At 46.3% G+C, this 23,905-nt stretch overlaps 1 protein-coding gene across 1 annotated transcript in view; it reads right to left on the reverse strand.

Annotated features, from left to right (window-relative positions):
• Positions 1–750: 750 nt before the first annotated feature.
• NIBAN2 (niban apoptosis regulator 2) overlaps positions 751–23,905 on the reverse strand; it is a gene marked incomplete at its 5' end in the record, with an annotated part of 30,057 nt that continues 6,902 nt past the window's right edge. Inside the window, 12 exons of the mRNA XM_081967092.1 lie at positions 751–4,454; positions 5,329–5,440; positions 6,755–6,862; positions 7,980–8,096; positions 9,250–9,405; positions 10,161–10,348; positions 10,914–11,076; positions 15,249–15,353; positions 16,620–16,735; positions 20,831–20,998; positions 22,359–22,464; positions 23,390–23,518. Coding sequence (XP_081823218.1) covers positions 3,727–4,454; positions 5,329–5,440; positions 6,755–6,862; positions 7,980–8,096; positions 9,250–9,405; positions 10,161–10,348; positions 10,914–11,076; positions 15,249–15,353; positions 16,620–16,735; positions 20,831–20,998; positions 22,359–22,464; positions 23,390–23,518 — 2,196 coding nt within the window. The 3' untranslated portion in view covers positions 751–3,726. The remainder of the gene's footprint in view (positions 4,455–5,328; positions 5,441–6,754; positions 6,863–7,979; positions 8,097–9,249; positions 9,406–10,160; positions 10,349–10,913; positions 11,077–15,248; positions 15,354–16,619; positions 16,736–20,830; positions 20,999–22,358; positions 22,465–23,389; positions 23,519–23,905) is intronic.

Consider the following 23,905-nt stretch of genomic DNA (forward strand, 5'->3'; position numbering starts at 1 on the left):
CTATCTATCTATCTATCTATCTATCATCTATCTATCATCTATCTATCTATCATCATCTATCTATCTATCATCTATCTATCTATCATCTATCTATCTATCTATCTATCTATCATCTATCTATCATCTGTATATCTATCATCTATCAATCAATCAATCAATCAATCAATCTATCTATCATCTATCCACCTATCCATCTATCCACCTATCCACCTATCTATCATCTATCTATCTATCTATCTATCTATCATCTATCTATCTATCTATCTATCATCTATCTATCTATCTATCTATCTATCTATCATCTATCTATCTATCTATCTATCTATCATCTATCTATCTATCTATCTATCTATCATCATCTATCTAGCTCTGTGTGTGTTCTAGCATAACTCTGGAACACCTCGAGCAATTTCAACCAAACTTGGTACACAGATTACTTACCCTCTGCAAACAAATCCTGTGGGGATAAGACCCCTCTAAGACCCCTCAGTGTGTGTGTGTTCTGTTAAGATACACCCTGTTGTGCCTTAAAATGGCTTCTACCGTACTGCCTTAAAATGGCTACTACTGTACAGTGCTGTGGAGTTGCCATGGTAACAACTTCACAGTACTCCACAGGGGCCTCCCTCTAGTAAGGGGGGGGGGGAAATCCAACATTAGAAATTCATGAGGGTTGGGATAAATAAATACTCGGGCAAAACAGGGTTATCAGCTAGTGTTGTATAAAAGAGGAGATGGGGTGAACTAGGATTAAATAAAGCTGATTTTTTTTATTAATATATAAGCACATTCTCTTAAACATTTGGTATAAGATTTGCAATATATACTATGTTCGTTGAGAGAGAAAAAGAGATCGGAGGAAAAGCAGCTTTGGTTCCCAACCTTAAGGCATTAAAAGATGGTAGAATCCGAGTGAGCGATTTCCCCCTCTCCTCCTGGAATCATTTCAAAGAGGAATTACTACAAATATTTTTGTGGAAAAAAAACAAGGCAGAGGGAAACTGGAATGTTACAGCAGCAAACCGAGATGAGGTGGGCAGTGTTGAGTGAGGTGTTTGGATCACGGGCAGCTTCCCAAGGAGTCTTCCTATTTCTGGATCCACTGAAGATCCATCTCCCTTCCTCAAAATTGGCACCACAATTTCCTAGAAGTTGAATTCCAATCCTATTTTCTTTTTTTGAGATTCTGGAATTCCCCCTCAAAAGAGACCAATCTTCTTGCCAGCAGATCCTAACTGACTCGGGGCACAGCACCCATATTTGGCTTCTCCCATCCTCCGTGAAAACGGAGGACGGGGAGAAAAACCCAAGGAGAAGAGACGTTGCTTCCATCTTGAGGTGAGGAAGGCCCTGGAGAAATTGGCTCTTGTAGGCCCCTTTGTCGATCAACCCAGTCAACGCGGAGATGCTTAAGAGGGAAACCTTCATCCCTAACGTGGAAGAGGACCGTGGACTTCCCAGAAGAAGCTGCCCTTTCCCTATCAGCGGTGTAGAGTCGACCTGAACTCTAAACCAATACCTCCTCCAAAACAGAAACCATTCAGATATTGCCGCATTTCTGATTCGCCACCACTGGAGCTTGGCGATAAATGAGAATAAAACGAGACCTTCAAGGGCGTTAAAAAAACAACAACACACACAACCAAGGCCCAACCATATTGTCCTCCAGGGATGGATGAAGAGATGGAGAAGTGGTCGGGAGGTGTGCATGTCGGTGTAAAGAAACGTGGATTGGAATTGGCAGGTTGTAACTCCAGTACTGGAGGCTCAGCGTGGCTTGCAACCCGCTTCACAGATTCAGGAGGGAAGAGAGAGGGAAATCTACTCGGTTTATAAAGGCAGGGTGGGATTCTGAAGCCCATGCTCTTGATTCCCACCAGTTGTTTCACTTTTGCCCGTGCCACACCAGCCATGGGGACCCACGGGGACCCCTACATTTTTTATAGGAAATGAGTTCCTATTGAAAGGACGCCAGTCCTCCCTTGCTAAACGTCACCGGCCAGAAACTGCCAAAGAAAATAAAAGAAATACCGCTTTCCCTTTTGTGTCCCCCGATAAATCGTTACTGCCACCACACCGAGTGCATTTGAAAAAAGAAAAAAAGAAAAACACATATTGGAACTTCGATGGCTTCCGGCGAGGCTGGAGATTTACGCATATCCAGTATATCGCAGAAGTGAGTACACCCCTTCACATTTTGTAAATATTTAAGGATACCTTTTCATGGGACAACAATGAAGCTACAATGCAAAATGGTGAGTAGGCAGTTTGTATAACAGTGTAAATTAGACACGACTCACTTCTGTGTTATACTGTATAGGATCTCTCTTTATAGGGTCCTTTTTTATAGGATCCCTGCTGGTTCTCTTCTAAGGTTATTCTGCTCCTTTGCTTCCCTGGGAAGAGAGGGGAGGTACACAGAAGGACAAACATTCATTCAGCCGAGCACCTGTGCAGGTAAACCAGGGGTCGGCAACCTGCGGCTCTGGAGCCTCTTGTGGCTCTTTTATCCCTCTGCTGCGGCTCCCTGTCACCGGTCAGCGCCACAAAGGATAGGGCTTTCGGTTAGGACAGGTAGAGGAAAAAGGGATGCTGCACTAGGAGGAGACTCTGTAGTCCAAGGGAATTGGATTTCCGGTCAGCTCCAGAATTGAAAGGGGGGCTTCCGGTTAGGACCTTTGTGGCTTAAGGTTGCCGACCCCTGAGGTAAACCAAAGATGCCTGAGCAGGCCAAGATAATGAACTCCTTAACAATCCTACATAAGCATGACATAAACTGGTCACTTGTTCTCATGGAACATCCTTGACTGACTAGTTAAGACATAAGGTCCTCAGCCAGCAGTCCCCACTGCAATTATTTAAATTCCTATAGCGGTCTTGACATATCCGTCAACTTTTGCCGTTCTGGTCCCAAACCCAGCAAGCCTTCGACAAATACACACACCCTTTCTCTAGCCCACATCCACACGTTTCTAAAAAGCCTGCATGTTCCTACTTGCTTTCTCCTGAAACGGGGGCATAACTCCATCTTTGCGTAACTTTGGACCGAGATGGATGCCGGGGGAAGAACGCAATTGGACCAACGCCCGACAGCAATTCTAGTGCTAGAAACACCTAGAACAGAACAGGTCCAGAACAGGACAAATTAAAGAGATGACCATTCCTAATCATGAACACTGGGTGAGGGGAAGAGAGGACCCCCCTCGCCAGGAGGAAGAGTCTTCTACCATCAACGGTTGGAAGAAGACAAAGGGACGGGACCATCAAACCAAGTTATGGGTCAAAAAGTCAAAATTAGTACCAGTCGGGATCAAGAGGGAGAAACCTAATGGCTTCTCTCTGTGTTTCAACACTCCAGGCACTTGTTAAGGCATCTAAGATGAATGAAGTCCCTACTCCAGAACATCCAATACAACCATCAGGAGAACTAGTGTGTGGTTGTGTGTGTGGGAAACGCTCCAGTTCAAGACTAGGAAAATCACCCTGGACCCAAAAGATGTAGAAGGTACGTTTTGGGGTTCTTGCCTTGCCATTCCTTCCCTCCCCCTCCTCCAAAGGCCGAAGTTCTCCAGAAGAATCGAATGCACCTCAAGTTGAAGGTGTTCCTATGCCCGCCTTGGATCGACTTGCCTTGGTCCTTCCCACCCCACAGGGTCCCCAGTTCTGGTCTCCCCATTCCATGTTTATCTGGCCGTGAGGAATCCTCTTCCAAGGGGGGAGGCCGATCTAGAACTGTGTTTGCACCCCTTCGCTTTCATCTGTGACCTTATGGCTGTTCTCCAGGGGGATTTCTGCTTCTGCCTTGCCGGCTTGGGCAGAGAGCTCTTCCTCGCCTGTCTCTTTATTGCTGGGCTCTGGGCATTCTGCTTGGACTCCTCCATCTGGAGCTGGGGTTGGCGTGGGGGCATCTGGAGAAGGTTCTGGGGCTTCCTGTTTCTCTCGACTGAGCTCGGTGGAGGATTCCGTAGGAGAGCCATCTTCTGTTTGAGAGGTCTCCTTCTCTTCCTCCTTCCTGGGCTCTGGGGTTCCCCTGCTCTCTTGAGTAATAGTACCATTGCTTAATTGTTCCTCAGCCTTATCTCCATCCATAGCTGGGACCTCCAGCTGTTTCACCAGCAACATACGGACCTCCTTCACATCTTCTGAGGAATCCTCTGTCTGAGGACTAGGACAGCGGTCGGACTTCTCTGCTTCTGAACCTACTGGAGATCTTTCCAAAGAACCCACTTCATCATAAGGCAGAGCACTTTCATCCATGTTGATCATGGAGACGACCTGCTTGGCCCGATGTTGCTTCTCGTCCAGGGGGTCTGTGTCTGATTCGCCGGCGTACTCCTCCCCCCAGTTGATGGGTGTCTCCTCGCCAAGCAGGTGGAGGTTGGGGTCACTGTTGTGCATCACAATGCTGTCGCGGTACAGGTTGTGTTTCCGCTGGACGGCGGCCTCTTTCACGGCTGAAATGAGCGGGTAAAGAGAAAAAAAAGGGAGGGGGGAAAGAGCACGTTGACAGGCAATTCTCCCAAGTCAAGTAAGAGAACCAGTTCTCCATTTAAAAATAACAACAACAACAGCAAATAATGTAAGATCAGCTCTGTAAGAACGGGCTATTGTTTAAATCTTGGAATGTTTCAATCAATGCAATTGATAGTGGGACCAATGCAGATGGAAACTTCTGTATCCTAAGCTAAATAATACGTAAGGCGATATTTTCCAAGCCAATGCTCCCAAGAACTATGGGGTTGTTCCTTTACATCCAACAAACCATGTTGGTTAGGGGAATTTCATCCATCCATCCATCCATCCATCCATCCATCCATCCATCCATCCATCATCAATCCATCTACCACCCATCCACCCATCATCCATCCATTTATTCATCTATCTACCATCCATCCATCCATCTATCCACCCACCCACCCATCCATCATCCATCCATCCATTAACCCATCCATCCACCTATCCATTAACCCATCCATCCACCTATCCATTCACCCATCATCCATCCATTCACACATCCATCCATCCACTCACCCACCCACCCATCATCAATCCACCCACCCACCCATCCATTCACCCATCCATCAATCCATCCACCCATCATCCATCCATTCTTTCATCCATCTATCCACCCATCATGCATCCACCCATCTCTCCAGTTAGTTTAAGAATAATGGGAATTAAGGGTAACATCTCTGGAAGGTGTCTGTTTGGAGAGGTGGTCTACAAAGATGCTCCCTGCTACAGTAGGATGTGCAAACAGCATCTTTCCCTACCTGGTTGCAATCGGCTACAATCCTACTCCCTCAAAACCAAACCAAAGTCTCTTACCCATCATGATATCTTTCATCACAGACTGAAGGACCACCTCTTCATACGTGTTTTCCACCAGGATGAAGCGGGCAAAATCCTCAAAAATCAGCTCCTGGAATCTTGAGAGGTCCTAGTGAGAGAAGGGGGGAAAATCACACCGTTGTGAAGTTATCATGGACCTAAAGGCCCACAATGATACACCCTGTAGGATCTGCTCTTAGAAGACGAGTAAGGTCACACTTGGAATACGGCATCCAGTTTTGGTCGCCATATTACAACAAACTTGTTGAGACTTTGGAAAAAGTGCAAAGAAGAGCAACTAAGATGATTAAAGGTCTGGAAGCTAAAATCTATGAAGAACAGTTGCAGGAACTGGGTTGGGCTAATCTAGAGGGGAAAAAAAGATTATGGGTGACATGATAGCAGTCTTCCAGTGTTTGAGAAGCTGCCACAAAAAAGGGTGGGTCAACTTATTTTCCAAAGCACTGGAAAGGAGGACAAGAAACAATGGGTGGAAACTCATCAAGGACAGAAGCAACCTGGAATTAAGGAGAAACTTCCTAACAATGAGGACAATTAACCAGTGGAACAGCTTGCCTCCAGAAGTTGTGAATGCTCCAACACTGGACGTTTTTAAGAAGATGTTGGATAGCCATTTGTCTGGAATGGTATAGGGTTTCCTGCTGGATCAGGGCCTTGGACTAGAAGGTCCCTTTCAGCTCTAATCCGATTCATTTGTTTTACGTGGCAGCCCATCTATTCTCCATGGCAAATTCAGAGAGCAGATCCAGGTTGCCCCAAAGGAGAAACAACTATTTAGAAACAAGCAGGTGTGATCAGGGAGTTAAAAAACATCTTCCCTGAAGCCAATGCGGGCCACGAAATCTTTGTTGGAAATAAAAATAAATGTGCAGCACCGAGGTTTGGTTTGAAAGCAGGTCAGCCTGCCATGTAATTTTATTTTAACCAAAAGCATCTCCTCTCTCTTTTTGAAGACAAATGAAATAAGAAGCCCAGAAGGGAGATTTTATGGGTAGGTTTTCCAGCAGGTTTCCCCGGTTTTAAGGAGCCTTTTGAAATAATAATGGATTAGGTAAAGGTAAAGGTTTCCTCACACATATGTGCTAGTCGTTCCTGACTCTAGGGGGCGGTGCTCATCTCTGTTTCAAAGCCAAAGAGCCAGCACTGTCCAAAGATAACCACGGAGAAGAAGAAAAAGAGAGGAGGAGAAGGAGGAGGAAGAAGAAGAGGAGGAGGGGGAGGGGGAGGAGGAGAAGAGAGAAGAAGAAGAGAGAAGGAGGAGAGGGAGAAGGAGAAAGAGGAGAAGAAAAAGAAGAAAAGAGGAGAGAAGAAGCAGGAGAAGGAGGAGGAGAAGAAGAAGAGGAAGAGGAGAAGAAGAAGAGAAGTAGTGAAGCCAAGGATAACCTTGAAGACTGACTCTTACCCCTTTGCAAGTGGGAGCCAGCTTCTTCAGCAGGAAAGGCACCGTGACCTGCAGTAGAGCTTCTCGGAAAAATTTCTTCCGCACCGTGCTGCTGTCGTAATCGTATTTCTGAGGACAAAAGAGATCAGAATCACGCCTGAGCGTTCTGAAGCAGACCACCATCTTCGTGGGGAGCTTCGCTAGCAAAAGAGCTGCCCTCCTTTCTCAAGTCGGCATTGCTGACCACAGAGCATTTGGTCTCAAAGGAGACTCTTTGGGATCTGCTCCTCTTCAAGCTTTCATAGCATGTGGATGGAAAAGCAAGGAAGAAGCACAGGAGGGTAAAGGATGAATGGGAAGAGGAACCATACAAGAGATGGCCAGGAGAAGGGCGTTACCTGTTTGCACTCCAAAACAAGGGATTAGGTAGATAAGGGATATAATGGCCACGTCCTTCAAAAGCTTTGGATGTGACCTTTCAGAAATTGCAGCCAAACTATTATTATAAATCCTTATAAATATGAGTAAAGGGACAAGCTATTATATACCTGGCCGATCAACTGAAATTGATTTTAATCCCCTTGAAGCCCAAGCAAAATTAGCTTCCATCTCAGCACCTGATTTTCAGATGAAGATGGTGCTTCATTCGGGGGCTACTTCTTCCAGGAATCACCTATCAACCATCCGTCCATCCAACTACCCACCCTCCCACCTATCCATCAGAGGTGGGTTGCTGCCGGTTTGGCCCAGTTCGGCTGAACCAGTAGTGGAATTCAGGCCTGGGTCACAGAAGCGGCAGCGTCCTAGGCCTGCCACGCCCCTGAACCCGATTCCTCGCCATTGCTGGGCCTCCGCCATTTTTTATTTTAGTGACTGCACATGCGCAGTTCACTGTAAATTGTTCTGCGCATCTGGCATGTGTTCGGGTTGTGAAGTGGTAGGAAAACTGGCAGCAACCCACCTCTGCCATCCATCCAACCATACTCACCCAACCAACCCAATGCATGCATCCATGCATCCACCCACTCACCCATCCATCCAACCACCAGTCCAACCAACCACCCAACTTCCCACCCAACGCATGTATCCATGCATCCATGCACCCACCCACCCATCCATCCAACCACCAGTCCATCTAACGTCCCACCCAATGCATCCATCCACCCATTCATCCAACTAGCTAACCAACCAACCACCCAACCCAACCCAACCCAACCCAACCCAAGAGACAGGGTAGTGACCTTACCTTGAGCACCCGCTCCAGGATGCGCTGAATAGTCTTGCACAATTCATCTTTGCTCAACGACTTCCCCAGCTCCTGATGGAGAAGCGTCTCAAAAGTATAGACGGTGTCATCCATTTGCTACAGCGTCAAAGAAGGAAGCCGTGGGAAACAAGGAGAAGAAAAACAGTTGTGACTAGCATAGAATGGTGGTGGGGGGGCAGGGGGGCAGGGTAGAAGTTGGGGGAAATCATTGCAACAAATGCTGCTGCTTAGTTATTTGCATCGGATCGTTGGGACTTAAGCATATAATGATAGGATTAGGGTGATGACATTATTTTTGGTTTTCTACGGACGTCTGTTGGCTGAGCCAAATATGATTAGAACGTCAGGGATAATTACAGAGAGGGCCACTAGATCAGAGATGGGAAAACCTTGTCCTTAAAATAATAATAATAATAATCAAGAGGCTGAAATAGCAATTCTATGAAAAAGGATTAGAAGTGAGCATTGGAGGCAGAAAGGGGACATGCCCACCCACACGGGAGACCCACGAAAGAATACATGGCACATGTAGAGAACAATATATTTCTTCCCCTGTCATGATAGCCGTAGGAATAGCCCTTAGACTTATATACCGCTTCACAGTGCTTTTACCGCCCTCTCTAAGCATTTCAGATCTTCAGTACAATGCGTTCATTAAAGAAAAAAAAAGACTTCTAGAAACCAATATAACACAAGAAGAAAGATGGAATTTTTGATAAATTCTCCTGGTCACTAGAGGGCTCCAGTTGACTTAGAAGCTGGGAAGGGCCAGGCCAGCTCTGGTTAGCACTAAGAAGGAAAGAAAGAAAGGAAGGAAGGAAGGAAGGAAGGAAGGAAGGAAGGAAGGAAGGAAGGAAGAAGGGAAGAAAGGAAGGGAGAGGAAGAGAGAGAGAAAGGAGAAGAAAGGAAAGAAAAAGAAAAGAAGGGTAGGAGGAAGGAAGGAAGAAGAAAGAAAGAATGAAAGAGAGAGAGGGAGAGAAAGGAGAAGAAAGGAAAGGTAGAGTGGGAGGAAGGAAGGAAGAAGGGAAAGAAGAAAGGAAGGAAGGAAGGAGTTAATAACTGGGGCAGCTAACTAAATTCTTTCTCATAATTTGGACATCTTGAAAAGATGGATTTTAGGCTTCCATCAATGGCTTCCAGACCAAGGTATCTGTCTCTACTTGCTGGAGGGAAGCAATGGCTTCTGAGCTGGCCATAAGCCATAGGAGCCCATTTATTGATGTGAGTTCTTTCTTAAAGCATTCCTTACCTGCCTCATCAGGATTTGGGCACGCTGCTTGAACACGGAGGCACTGGAGACGTCAAACCTCTGCTGGAGACCTTCCAGCTTCAGCTGGTCCATCTTCTCATAGCAGGACTGCATCTTCACAGGATGGAAAGCTAGCTGAGAAAGTTTCTCCATGTACTGGGTGGGGGAGAAAAGAAGGATGAGAAGATCCAAAAGTCTCAGCAACGTCTTTCTTGCTAAGAGCAACAGGGTCTTTTTTAAGGATTCTGTTCTGACTGAGTCTTCCCAAGAGCATGAAGCAAACTCTTTTGTCCCGACAAAAACCCCTTTTATTCATTGACCGTGAATTCTGCTCCTGCAAAACTTGGCAAGGAGCCTCGGAGAGTCAGGAACCAATTAAATGAACTAATTGTCTCCTGCAAACTCCACTCCCCTTCCGCTCCTCTTTTATTTCCTCTGGGAGGGGCCATTCATCGTCCACCTGTGGCCTTACTCCCAAGTCGACCCCTGTTCTTTAGCTGTTCCCTTCATCTGGCAACTCTGTGCATACGCACACTGGGAACAGGCTCCAGCTGTTCCTCTGCCTCACTCATGTCTGACTCTGAAGGCAGCTGATAACTGTCAAGATGGCTCTGGCCCCCTCTCTGCCTCCGACACAGAGCCCTCATCAGAGCCTTCCCCAGACCCCAGGACTGGCCCATGTTTCTCCCCAACCTCCTCACTGCCTGAATCAGCTACCAGCTCCACTGGCCATTGGCCACAACAGATTCCTCCACATAAATCCCTACAATTGAGACCTCCAAAAAATAAAGAGAGAGAGCTCTGAAGACAATTTTGATCAACTCTCCCTCCAACACATCTCTCAACGTTTTGCCACACCCAAAAGAACGACTCTGTCTGCCCATTCTTGTCCCCATCAACATTTGACTTACCTCCCCCAGTTTCTCTATCCCTCCTTCGTTGACAATATTCATGTTCATGTCAGTTACATCCTTGAAAAAGACTTCCCGGACTTCAGTAAATCCCTGGCTGGTGGGGATCATCAAGGCTTCCAAGATGGAACTGATGTACGGTTGGACGTGATTCCGAACACAGACCTCAGCTTTGGAGAAGACGGAGGCTGGAAGAGAAGAATAGCAGGCCATCCATCTTGATTTAAGAAATCCAACAAGCCCAATCCAGATTGCCCAAGCGGAAAGAAACTGTGGTGGATCTACATCCAATAAAATAGATATCTACACCTCTGGCCTTCCTCCCAAGTAAACCCCTGTTCTTTAGCTGTTCCTGGTAGCTTTGCGCATGCGCAACTGGGAACAGGCTCCAGCTGTTCCTCTGCCTCACAGATGTCTGACTCTGAAGGCAGCTGATAACTGGCAGACGGCCCTGGCCCCCTCTCTCCCTCCGACCCAGAATCCTCATCAGAGCCTTCCCCAGACTCCAGGACTGGCCCATGTTCCTCCCCAACCCTCCTCACTGTCAGAATCTGCTGCCACCTCCACTGGTGGGCCACCTCTATGTTGCTCTTCTCTGCACTCTTTCTAGAGTCCCTGCAGCTTTTCTTTTTCTTTTGTACTGTGGTTACATAATGCCAGCACCCAGAATTATCCAAGAAGGTCAACTGGGTGTAGATATTACATGGCTGAAAAATCCACAATCAGCGGTCAAAATCCACTGCTTTAACTCACCCCGGATTTTGTTGCCCAGATGTTCCTTGGACTGGATGATCTGATCCATATCCGTCCGGATTATGCTCCTCATTTCAGGGATCTGAAGCTCACATTTTGCCACTAAGGAGTCGTAATGAGATGTTGCCTGGTCACACACCATCCTATACACGGCATCTGAGATCTACCAAAAAAGGGAACCGTTGATGTCAAAATAAAAGTAGATTGGCCAACCTTAACAAGGGAACTTTGTGACTCTTTTTGGGGGGAGGGAGGAAGATCTAGCAAAACCCAACGAAGAACGCAACGAAGAAAACAAAAATGATGACTTGTTCATCGGGCGAACTAAATAAATCAAGGAAGATTTGTTACCAACGGCGCATTCCATGTTTATATTTATTATATAGAAAGGCAGTTCTGTTCTTCAGCCTGGAATAAGCCACAGGTTATAAAAATATCAGGAAGGAAGGAAGGAAGGAAGGAAGGAAGAAGGGAAGGAAGGAAGGAGACAGGAATGAAAGAAGGAAGAAAGGAAGGAGGAGGGAAGGAAAGAAGGAAGGAGATATGAATGACAAGGAAGGAAGAAGAGAGGAATGAGAGAAGGAAGGGAGGGGGGAGGGAGCGAAGGAAGGAAAGAGAGGAATGAGAGAAGGATGGAGGGAAGGAAGGAGGGAGATATGAATGAGAGAAGAAAGAAAGGAAGGGATATGGGAGAAGGGAAGGAAGAAGGGAGGAGGGATGAAAGGAACTAAAGGGGAATGAGAAAAGGAAGGAAGGAATGAGAGAAGGAAAGGAGGGAGAGGGGAGGCAGCGAAGGAAGGAAAGGGAGAGGAATGAGAGAAGAAAGGAGGGAAACACGAATGAGAAAGAAGAAAGGAAGAGTTATAGGAGAAGGAAAGGAAGGAAGGTCAAGGCAAGCTGGTACTGTGTGTTGTATACAGCTATCGTTTTTGTCTTCACTGCCTCTTAAACTTTCAAGCAAACACCAGTTTTCAGCATTTAAAAAAAAGTGAAATTTTCCAGGAAAGCCAGCTCAAAAGTCTTGCTTTTCTTGGCATTCCTGCAGGATCCGCCCACCCACAGGCAGCCTTGGCATACAATCTAGAAACATGTACAATATGCTGTATATTATGGGAAGAAGTCCTGGGCAAGGAAATGGGGAAGTTTATAAACAGACAGGCTTTCTTTCATCAGCTGAGAGATATCTGTGTCCTGGAAGACAAAACTACAATGCATTCGTCGAGCAAACACCAAGAGCTGAATATTTGCTTTTAAAAGTACGATTCTGTGTTGGCGATTTTTGCAACGGTTCACCTGGCAATATATATCTTGTTGTTTTTTTTTAAGGAATGCATTTAGTTTTTCTCCCTCCGACAAAGCTGGCATTTTGAGACAGAATTATCTTTCTAAAAGCTAAATATAGTTGGAGATTGGACACCCTTAAAGTGTTCTGAGCCAGGCTTCCCAAGAGCAGGAAGCAAACTCCTGGTTCCGACAAAAACCCCTTTTATTAATTGACTGTGAATTCTGCTCATTCACCTCCAGCAAAGTCTTTCGAGGGAGGATTTACAGTCACAGACCTTCTCTGGCTTGGAGAGCTGCAGGCTGATCTCTGCAAAACTTGGCAAGGAGTCTCAGAGAGTCACAAACCAATGAAGCGAAGTAATTGTCTCCTGCAAACTCCACTCCCCTTCCGCTCCTCTTTTATTTCCTCTGGGAGAGGCCATTCATCGTCCACCTGTGGCCTTACTCCCAAGTCGACCCCTGTTCTTTAGCTGTTCCCTTCGTCTGGCAGTTCTGCGCATGCGCACACTGGGAACAGGCTCCAGCTGTTCTTCTCCCCCACTGATGTCTGACTCCGAAGGCAGCTGATAACTGTCAGACAGCCCTAGTCCCCTCTCTGCCTCCGACAAAGAGCCCTCATCTGAGCCTTCCCCAGACTCCAGGACTGGCCCATCTTCCTCCCCAACCTCCTCACTGTCCGAATCTGCTGCCAGCTCCACTGGCCACTGGAGGGCCACAACATATAGCTATAAATTGAAACCCACCAAGCCTGCTTCTTACTCCTTATCGTATTTTTCAAAGAAATTTCTTGGATGACGCTTTTAGACCTCAAGGTGTTCCAGTAGCGAAACTGGCTGGAAGGTTAGGATTTGTTTTACTTTTGTACCTGGCAGGCAGCCCAGATATTGATCAAATAAATAGATCAAGGTGTGCCGGAGCAGGTTTTTGCTTTGGGAAAAGGCAGGGAGGGAAAAAGAAGATTTTTTTATGCTGAAATGAGGTCATGCTTAACGACACCCACACATAAGCAAAACAAAAAAACAGAGACTCCTTTACCAAGTCAAAAGTCTGCAGTGACATCAGTCTGCAAACATGTATGTATGTATGTATGTATGCATGCATGTATGTATGCATCTCTCTCTCTCTCTCTATCATCCATCCATCCATCCATCTATCATCTATCTATCTATCTATCTATCTATCTATCTATCTATCTATCTATCTATCTATCTATCTATCATCTATCTATCTATCTATCTATCTATCTATCTATCTATCTATCATCTATCTATCTATCTATCTATCTATCTATCTATCTATCTATCTATCTAGCTATCTATCATCTATCATCCATCATCATCTATCCATCCATCCATCCATCATCTATCTAATCTGTCTGTCTGTCTGTCCGTCCCTCTCTCTCTCTCTCTCTCTCTCTCTCTCTCTCTCTCTCTCTCTCTCCCTCGCTCCCTACCCACCAACCCATCCATCCAGAGTATCTACCTACCTACCTACCTATCTACCACCCTCCCATCCATCCATCCATCCATCCATCCATCCATCCATCCATCCATCCATCCATCCATCCATCATCTATCTTTATCATCTGTTTATTATCCATACATCCATTTATTAATCAATCTATCTCTGTCATGCCTGTCCATCCAAAAAATTGAAATCAGAACAGGTCCAACTATGCGGGCATAAGATTTCCGCACCACGATATTTCAAGGGTGGAAGAGATTTCCCGCTAGTTCAGCAAAACTGCACCTTCCTCCCAGATGACTCCCTGCTTCTGGAATGCACCGCCCCTCCTGCCCAGGGTGGCCCAGCCCATGATGGTGAGCAGTCAAGAGGACTAGTCACTTCGAAATGTAATGCAAAGTGACAAGGTTGGGTTTCCTGAACGCTGAGGAAGAGACCAAAAGAATAACGTATTCTGTCTTTATTATTCCAACCTCTGGGCAAAACGATAAGTTTGTAAATTGAATAAACAATAGCGGTAATTTATCTCCGGCATATTTCATGCACCTGACATCATGCTAATTAATATTTAGAGCTGAGTCATTCGCCTCTGGCAAACAGCACAGGGGAAGTCCCGGATTCCCACAATTCTGCCACGATTTTGTTCCCTGCCAATGTGAAAATGTCAGCAGCTGGGCACAAAGAGGGCGATTTTCCCCAGGACTTGGCCTAACTCCAAGCTTTGCAAAAGTGCAAGTGAACTTTAGAGAGAGAGAAAATCCCATGAGAGGGAAGAACACCCAAGCAAAGGGGCAGGAACCAAATGTCCCCGGTCATCACTGTGGCCACACGGAAGAAGCTGAACACCGAGAGAAGTTTGGGTGCAGCGTTAAAAACTTTAGGCTATAAGAACTATTTACAGTTTCCCTTTTTTTAAGAACCACTCCTCATTTCCATACTAGATCCAATCTCTTCTCCCTTCTTCTTCTCTATCTTCTCCTTTTCCTTATCTATCTTCACCTCCTTCTCTTTCTCCTTCCTCTTTTCCTTATCTCTCTTCTCCTCCTTCTCTATCTTCCCCTTTTACCTTCTCCTTATCTATCTTCACTTTCTTATCACTCTCCTCCTTCTCCATCTTCTCCTTCTCCTTACCTATCTCCTTCTCTTTCTCTTTCTCGTTTTCCTTATCTTTTCCTCCTTCTCCACTTTGTCCTTCTCTACATTCTCCTCTTTCTGCTTCTCTATCTCTTCCTTCTCTTTCTTCTCCACCTCTTTCTCCTCATTCTCTCTCCCTCCCTCCCTCCCTCCTTATATATGTATCTTACTCATCTATCTGTCTGTCTGTCTATCTCCATCTCTATCTCATCTCTTTGTCTCTCTGTCTACCTCTGTCTATATCCATCCCTCCATCTCCCTCTCTCTCATCTACTGCTGTCTGTCTGTCTGTCTGTCTGTCTGTCTGTCTGTCTGTCTATCTATCTATCTATCTATCTATCTATCTATCTATCTATCTATCTATCTATCATATCCATCCATCCATCCATCCACTCCATTGAACCTTCTAGCAGCGACTTCCCCAAGCTTCTTGCAACGTAAGTTGGTCCCTACCTGAATCCATGCCCGTTGCCTCTCTTGCTCTTTGCCCTTCAGCCGGGGGCCAATCGTATTCTTCAGCTCTGGCAGGAGCTCCTCCATCACCAGGTTGCTCAAGATCTAGACAAGGAAAGGATCGCAGCCTGTCAGTCACAACCACGCCCCCATTTGCCTGCTGCTTCACAGACAACTCTCCCCTTCATTGGTTTATTATTTCATTCCCCTCATCCCAACCTTTCTCACTTAGACGGAAGGGGAATCAAATCTGGGAAATGAAAATGCAGAAGGCCCACAAGGCAAGGATTTTCCTCTCCCCTCTCCTACTTCCCCTCTCTTTCCTTCCTTCTTTGCACACTTTCTTTCTTCCCTCACTTCTTCACCTCCTTCCTTCCATCCTTCCTTCCTTCTATCTCTTTCTTTCTTTCCTTTCCTTTCCTACTTTCTACCTTCCTTCCTCATCTCCTTCCTTCCCCTTCTATCCCTTTTCTTCCTTTCCTTTCATACTTTCTATCTCCCTCCCTCCCTTCCCTTGCAGTGCCAAATGAGGTTCTCCCCCTCTGCTACATCCCTTCTTTCCTGGGGAGGGCACTACTACCGTTCCCATGGAAGACTTTTGCCCATGCCCCAACCGAGCCTCCAGGGTGGGTGTGCAACCCAATAAAGTGGGTGGGATGAGAGAGGAGATGGCAGGCTTGAACCCACAAGCCTCTTGCTAACAACTTCCGCTCAAGTCATCCAACCGCCAAAGGCACCAAACTGCCAACACACTCTTGTCTGCTCCACTGTTCCAACCGAACAAGGAAAAATTGGCCAGCAGTTCATCAACCCAAGCTTCCTTTTCCTAATGATTTAAAATTATTCAAAATTGCAATGCATTCAAGTCGGAGGAGGGCTGCCAAGGGGGCTTCAGAAGCCAACCTGAAACCAGCGCTAGGATTGAAAAATGGTAGCAACCTGTTCTCTGCCTGGTTGCTCGCTGGGCGTGGCTATAGTGGGTGTGGCCTACTCGGCCTCTTGCTGGGGGGGGGGAGTTTTTGCCCTCCCCAGGCTCCGTAGGTTTTTCCCGAGCCTCCAGGAGGGTGAAAACGGCCTCATCAGGCTCCGGAGGCTCTCCGAAGGCTGGAAACTGGCCCATTTCCAGACTTCTGGGAGGCCCATTTTTTGCACCCCCAAAGCCTCCACGCAGGCCCTGTATTACTTGGCATGATGAATGGGCTGCGTGGAGACTCCTGGGCGGGGTGGGCGTGGCCAGCCAGTCCTTGCAATAACCAGTTCGGCGAACCGGTTGCAAAATTAACATCCGGTTCGCCCCAACTGGTACAAACCCACTGAATCCCACCTCTGCCTGAAACTCCGAGCTAAGGTCTTTCCAGATACATAACTCACCTGGGCTTCGTTGCCACAAAGCATGTCCCAGGTGCCGTATTGCTCCTTTGACTGGCGATACATCCGCACAGCATCGGTGAATGCAGGAGCCTCGACTTTGGATTCTTCTGGAATTCCTGGAAGGGGCGAAGCAGAAACAGGAAGCTAAAATTATTTCACCCCCCTTTGAGACTCCTAAGAGTAGAATTCAATGGACTGGGGATCCCAGGCGATGAATTCAGAGACATAGCTGAGAAGATTTTGGTGCAAAGATCACCCTCAAAAAAACAAAGTCTACGATAGCCATCTCTCCATTGACACCTGAAGTGGTAGTGGTGGTGGAGGAGGAGGAAGAGGAGGAGGAGGAGGAAGGGGGAAGCTGGGAAAAGAAGAAGCGAGAGAAAGTGACAAAGGAAGATGCCGGGAGAATGAATCGGAGAGGCGGCCATTTCCCCCGCGGGAAGGAAGAAGGCTTTCCCAATGGCATGACTGGGATTCCTTCTTTGTGATTCAAGGACTGGGGAACTGGAGAGGCAATGGAGAGATGGATGGGTGACTACTTTGGCCCAATCTCGCCTTTCCCCCTTTTCTTCCTCCTTCCTCTTTCTTTTTCTCCCTCCCTTCCTTCTCTTCTTTATCTTTCTTTCCCTTCCTTTCTTCCTTCCATCTTTTGCTTCCTTTATACTCGCCCTTCTTCTCTTCCTTTCTTCCCTCTTTTCTTCCTCCCTTTCTTCTTTCCCCTTTCTTTCTTTCTTTCCTTCCCTTCCTTCCCCTTCCTTCCTCTCCTTTCTTCCCCTTTCTTCCTTCCCTCTTTTCTTCCTCTTTCCTTCCTCCCATCTTTTGCTTTCTTGATACCCTTCCTTCCACTTTCTTTATATCCATCCATCCTTCCTTCCTTCTTTCTGCTTTCTTTATACCCTTCCTTCCTCTCCTTTATTTTCCTCTCTCCTTCCCTTCTTTCTTTCCCTTCCTTTCTTCCCTCTTTTCTTCCTCTTTCCTTCCTTCCATCTTTTGCTTTCTTTATACCCTTCCTTCCACTTTCTTTATACCTTTCCTTCCTTCCACTTTCTTTATATCCTTCCTTCCTTCCTTCCTTCCTTCCTTCCTTCCTTCCTTCCTTCCTTCCTTCCTTCCTTCCTTCCACTTTCTTAATACCCTTCCTTCCTTCTGCCTTCTTTATACCTTTCCTTCCTTCCCTCCCTCCCTCCTTCCCATCCATCTTCCCTCCCATACTCCTTCCCCCTGGTCGGACTAAAGTGAGCTGTTTTGGGAGTGAACGGTGGCTGAATCCAGCAAAGGACATTCAACACCGCAGGAGCAAGAAGCAGAGGGATGCCTCCAAGGATCAGAAGGGAACCCAAAAGAACAAAGCCAGAGATACAGTAAAGACAGCAAGCAGCCGCTTTCAAATGCTGCTATAAAATACCACGCTGACAGCAAGCAAGAAGGCCCGGCCCAGCCGAAGGGAAAAGGGAAGCGTGGGAAGAGAGGCTGTGGCTGAGACAGACCCATAAATCCTCTTGGTTTTTAGCATCTCTGTTAATCACCCAAGCAAGAGACACGGATGGACCCACAAAAGGGAAAAAAAATACAAGGAGAATCCCAGACGCTGGGAGCATCAAAAAATATCCCCCCCCCCCTCTCTTCCTTGGCTATGCAGGATGCATGGATCATATCTCCACAGAAAGTGGGGGTGGTGGGGAGCAGAGACAACTGTTCTGACCGAGGCTTCCCGAGAGCATGAAGCCAACTCCTGGTCCCGACAAAAAACCCTTTTATTAATTTCTTGTGGATTCTGCTCCTTCACATCCAGCAAAATCTTTCAAGGGAGGATTTACAGTCACCGATTCTCCCGGAATCTCCTGGAAGGAAAGGAGAAATTTCCTGACAGGGAAAAATCAATGAATCGGCAAGACGACTTTCCTCCTAGACTGGAGGTTTTTAAGAAGAGAGTGGACAGGATGGCATAAGGTCTTCTCCTTGAGCAAGGATGTTGGACTAGAAGACCTCCAAGGTCCTTTCCAATGCTGTTATTCTGTTGAGGTCCAAGAGGTATAGTAGGATTGTCCAGAATGTTTGAGCTAGACTAGAAGACCTCCAAGGTCTCTTCCAATGCTGGAAGACCTCCAAGGTCCCTTCCCATGGTGTCATTCTGTTATTCCTTCCATCTTTCCCAGCATCAGGGTCTTTTCCAAGGATTCCTCTCCTCACATTTGGTGGCCAAAATATTTGCGCTTCAAGCTTCTCTCTCTGTCCTTCCAAAGGAACAGTCAGGGTTGATTTCCTTTAGGATCAACTGATTTGATCTCCTTTCCGCCTGAGGAGCTTTCAAGAGTCTTCTCCAACATCAAATTTTACCTCTCCAAAATTCCAGAGGGAGGTGTTGGGGGGAGAGAGAGAGAGAGAGAGAACAGGGCAGCTATTGTGAGCTGGGTGGACAGGTTCTGTCCAGTCTGCAAATTTCAAGAGGGAGGTTCTGTTTAAGGAGCCAACGAGGAGAATGATGGATCACTTTTTATTGGCAGAGCTGTTTTTAGAAGCTTTTCCTCCCGCACAGCGCATTCCAGAAGGGCCCCGAGTGCGGGAAACCTGCCAAGCAGAGCAGGATGGGTGGAGCTCATCGGATGCAAAATGCCACCCTCTGCCAACAACACAGCTTCACCCAGGGCAAGGCCAGTTTCCCAGTCTGCAAAGTGGAGTCCGGGCACCTTGAGAAGATCAACTTATTTTCCAAAGCACCCGAGGGCAGGACAAGAAGCAACGGATGGAAACTAACCAAGGAGAGAAGCAACCTGGAACTAACCTAGACATTTCCTGACAGTGAGGACAATCCATCAGTGGAACGGCTTCCCTCCAGAAGTTGTTTAAAGAAGAGACCGGACAGACACTTGTAAACTGTAAAAGGTCTCTTCCTTGAGCAGGGGGTTGGACTACAAGACTTCCAAGGTCCCTTCCATCTCTGTTATTCTGTCAAATGTAAGAATCCCTGACACGCGTGCGAGAAGGAAAACAGGAGAGTTGCTAGCTGTAGAGAATGGCAAGGCATCAAATCAGGGGTGAGATTCAGCCGCTTCGGGTTAAGCAATAGTTCCGGTGAGCAGTTGGCCCCTGCCCTTCCCTGTCCTATATTTCTCTTGTTTTATTTGCGCGGCACAGCCGATCAACTGTTTTACTCACCGGCGCTGACATGGAAGGCAAGTTTTTCAGCTTAAAACGGGCAGTTTGTCGAAAGCTGCATGCCCAAACCGGATGCATCAAATGGGTTGGAGAGAGGGGTTGAGAAACTAAAAACTTAACTCTTGCGTTAATTACTCTGCCTTCCTCCACAATCCAGGTTGACTGTGCGGTAAAGCCATGAGATCAACCTGGCAAGCCCAAGGTCATAGTTGGAGCTGACAGACGGAGGAGGCATCTCACGCTATGCGAATCGTGTCTGGAACAGTTTATAAACAGGATATAGCAGCTTTTATTTTCCCAAGGATGGAGATTCAGATTTCCTTCTGGAATTACAAAGGTACGATCCAGCCATCAATTCTTATTCTATCAAAGGGAGCCTCTTTTGTCTCCATTCCTATTTTTAGATTTCCTTCTCCAAACAGCCTGGAAATCCACCTTATCAAGTTGGGCCCACTGTAGCAATAGCAATAGCCCTTAGACTTATATACCGCTTCGAAGGGCTTTCCAGCCCTCTCTAAGCGGTTTACAGAATCAGCCTCTTGCCTCCCAACAATCTGGGTCCTCATTTTACCCACCTCGGAAGGTTGGAAGGCTGAGTCAACCTTGAGCCGGTGAGGATCGAACTGCTGGTAGCAGGCAGAATTAGCCTGCAATGCTGCATTCTTACCACTATGCCACCACAGTAGATAGATAGACAGACAGACCAATAGCAATAGCACTTAGACTTATATGCGCTTCGCAGGGCTTTCTCTAAGCAGTTTACAGAGTCAGCCTCTTGCCCCCAACAATCTAGGTCCTCATTTTACTGACCTCAGAAAGATGAAAGGCTGAGTCAACCTTGAGCCAGTCAGGATCGAACTGCTGGCAGTTGGCAGAATCAGCCAGCAATACTGCATTCTAAGCACTGCATTTCCATGGCAAGGAAGGAAGGAAGGAGAAAAGAGGGAGAGAAAAAAGAAAAGGAGGGAGAGAAAGAAGAAAGGGAGGGAAGGAAGCAATAGCTTCAAACGGAGGAGAAGAACACCCATCCACAAATGGTATCCCGTCAAACACACCGTTGTTGCAGTGTCGCACACAATCTTGAAAAATGGCCTTCCACTTCTCCTGCTCCTTGCCAGTCATCACACAAAAGTAATAATGGCGGGCGTAAGGGTGCCAAAGGATGATGGGGAACTGGGTGGGACACTTGATGATGGAAGCGTGGCTGGACTTGGATGGAGAACCTGGAGGGGAAACAACGACAACCACAATGACACGGACACTTTTCCAATTTTGTGCAAATACAATTCTAGCTGCAGCTATTACATGAATAATCCAATATACATTTTCTTTACTATGAGTTTCTGGTAGAAATCCCCAGCAAGAATAATCCTGGTTTAAAGTCAGTATTGTTGTTGTATCATCTTCTCCCAACTATATACAAATTTTTGTCCAATATTTTTTTTTAATGTATGGATGAGAACGTGATTAAGAAAATATTAGCATGTGCAGAAATGAATAGATTAACATTTGCAATTAAAGAGAAGGAAGAATCTGACTATTATGGTATGTGGGAGTTATTTTACCAATGGTTAGAGAATAAATATGAAAATTAGAAATGAGAGCAGAGGAGTGAAATAGGGAAATTGCATTAATAAAGTTAAATAAGTTAAGAAGGGGATTGTTATAATAGTGTGGTAAAGGTTCCCCTCATGCATATGTGCTAGTCGTTCCTGACTCTAGGGGGCGGTGCTCATCTCCGTTTCAAAGGCCAAAGAGCCTCAACACCGAAGACGCACGGAACGCTCTTCCCTTCCCACCTATTTTTCTACTTGCATTTTTTACGTGCTTTGAAACTGCTAGGTTGGCAGAAGGTGGGACAAGTCACGGGAGCTCACTCCCTTACGCGGCGCTAGGATTCGAACCGCCGACCTTTCTGATCGACAAGCTCAGCGTCTTAGCCATTGAGAGCCACCGTGTCCCTAACAGTATGTTATGTATTAGCATTAACTTAACAATAGATTAAAATAATGGATACGGCCGTAATTTTAATTACTACTGCAGAAAATATTTGTGCCCAGACGACACACTGTTTAATGAAAGATGGCATGTTTGTATTAAAATAAAATGACTGCAACCGGAAATCCGGATATTCCTCTTTGGTGTGGTCGAAGCACATGCCTGAGCCAGATGGGGATTCCAGATGGAGCAGCAATGATTATTTCCCCAGAGACTCCGGGAGCAAAGAGCAAACAAGGAGCAAACACATCTGGCTGGATCTGAGACTCTAACACGGCAAGATTCTCTCTTTCCACCAGATGTTTGTCATGTCTAAGTCACGTTAATGCCAAGTCCCTCTGTATTTCAGTAGAGCCGTGGCCCACAGCTGTTGTGGCCCTCCTGAGCTCTCTTTTTGCTGACAGAGGCACTGGGGAGGGGGGAGATCCTTTGTAGTTTCCAGGATGGCCCCACAGGCCAGATTTAAGCATCCTGTGGGCCAGATCCGCTTTGAGTTTGACACCGCTATCCTAAACTAAAAACCAGCCTTATTTGTTAAATGTCACTATCCTGCATCCGAGCTGGGATACCCCAAGTAGAACTCACCGGTTAAGTTATTGCCGATCAGTTCCAAATATTGGTCCAGGGAGGTGAGGATCTTGTAGCCGGCACTGTTGATGAGAATTCGAGGCTGTAGACCTCTTTCGTAGGCCTAGAGATGGGAACATACAAGCATATGATGAAATTAAAAGAGGCTTGCTCCTGGGGAGGGAAGCTATGGCAAATCTAGACAGCATCCTAAAAAGCAGAGACATCACCCTGTCAACATAAGGGTGGATAGTCAAGGCTATGGTTTTTCCAGTTGCAAAGGATGGCTGTGAAGGTTGGACCATAAGAAAGGCTGAGTGCCAAAGAATGGAGGCCTTTGAACTCTGGTGCTGGAGAAGAAGTCTCCTGCATTGAGTCCCTTGGACTGCAAGGCCATCCAACCGGTCAGTCCTAGAGGAGATCAACCCTGACTGCTCTTCATAAGGCCAGATCCTGAAGAGGAAACTCAAAGACTTTGGCCACCTAATGAGAAGGAAGAAGGACTCCCTGGAGAAGAGCCTCATGCTGGGAACGATGGAGGGCAAAAGAAGAAGAAGGGGATGGCAGAGAAGGAGGTGGCTGGATGGAGTCCCAAAGCAATAGGTGTCAGTTTAAATGGACTCCGGGGGATGGCAGAGGACAGGAAGGCCTGGAGGAATGTTGTCTATGGGTTCGCAATGGATCGGACATAACTTCGCAACTAACAACAACAAAACATATAATTTTCATGCGGTCAACATTCTTGCCACTAATGGCCTCACCCCAAAGCTATCATACTAATGATCTCCCCTACAGCTAACATACTTTACGGAACTTTGTCTAGATGTCCAAAGCAATTATGTCCGAAACCACCTACTAATTTCCCGGCTGTTGGAAAATTCCTTTGCAAGTCTTCGTTTTCAGCGCCCTTGGCAAATTTGCAATATTTCCTACTGGTATTATGGATCTCTTCAGTCTATCATAGCTTCCCTAGCGGCCCACACTTCTTCAGAGGCATAATAGTAATAAAAAAAATGAGTATTTCTCCTGAGGCCATAGCAGAATCTCACCAGTTTGTTCTCGTAGAGCACCAGACCGTAATTGAGCGGTACGACGCTGAAACGGTTCCTCCATTTTTTGCTTTCTTCTATGTATTGGAAGAGGTTGCCTGAGAAGATGATTCGGTCTTCCAGAGGTATCTGGAGGTACACAGGGAAGGAGAAACACCGTGAGCTGGAGAAGACATTCTCTTGGGCACTTTTGAATGACTTTGGGTGACCTTGGCACACTACAAGCAGTGCTTTCTTTTTTATTTTATTTGTTAAAATTATTTTTTTACAAACATATCAATGCCTAAACAGTATGGCACCCGGATGTCATACAGCCTAATACCAAAAAATCCTAATAGCATTAGTCGTAGTCAGTGGTGGAATTCAAATAATTTAACAACCAGTTCTCTGCCCTAATGATTTCTTCCAACAAACACTTCACCAAACTGCTCAGAAGGTTAACAACTGGTCCTCCTGAAGTGGTGCGAAGTGATCATGAGTTATTACTTTCAACCAACTTATATATTTCTAATATGT

Source organism: Natrix helvetica (assembly GCF_964273705.1).
Source record: "Natrix helvetica genome assembly, chromosome: 15".
Lineage (NCBI taxonomy): Eukaryota > Metazoa > Chordata > Lepidosauria > Squamata > Natricidae > Natrix > Natrix helvetica.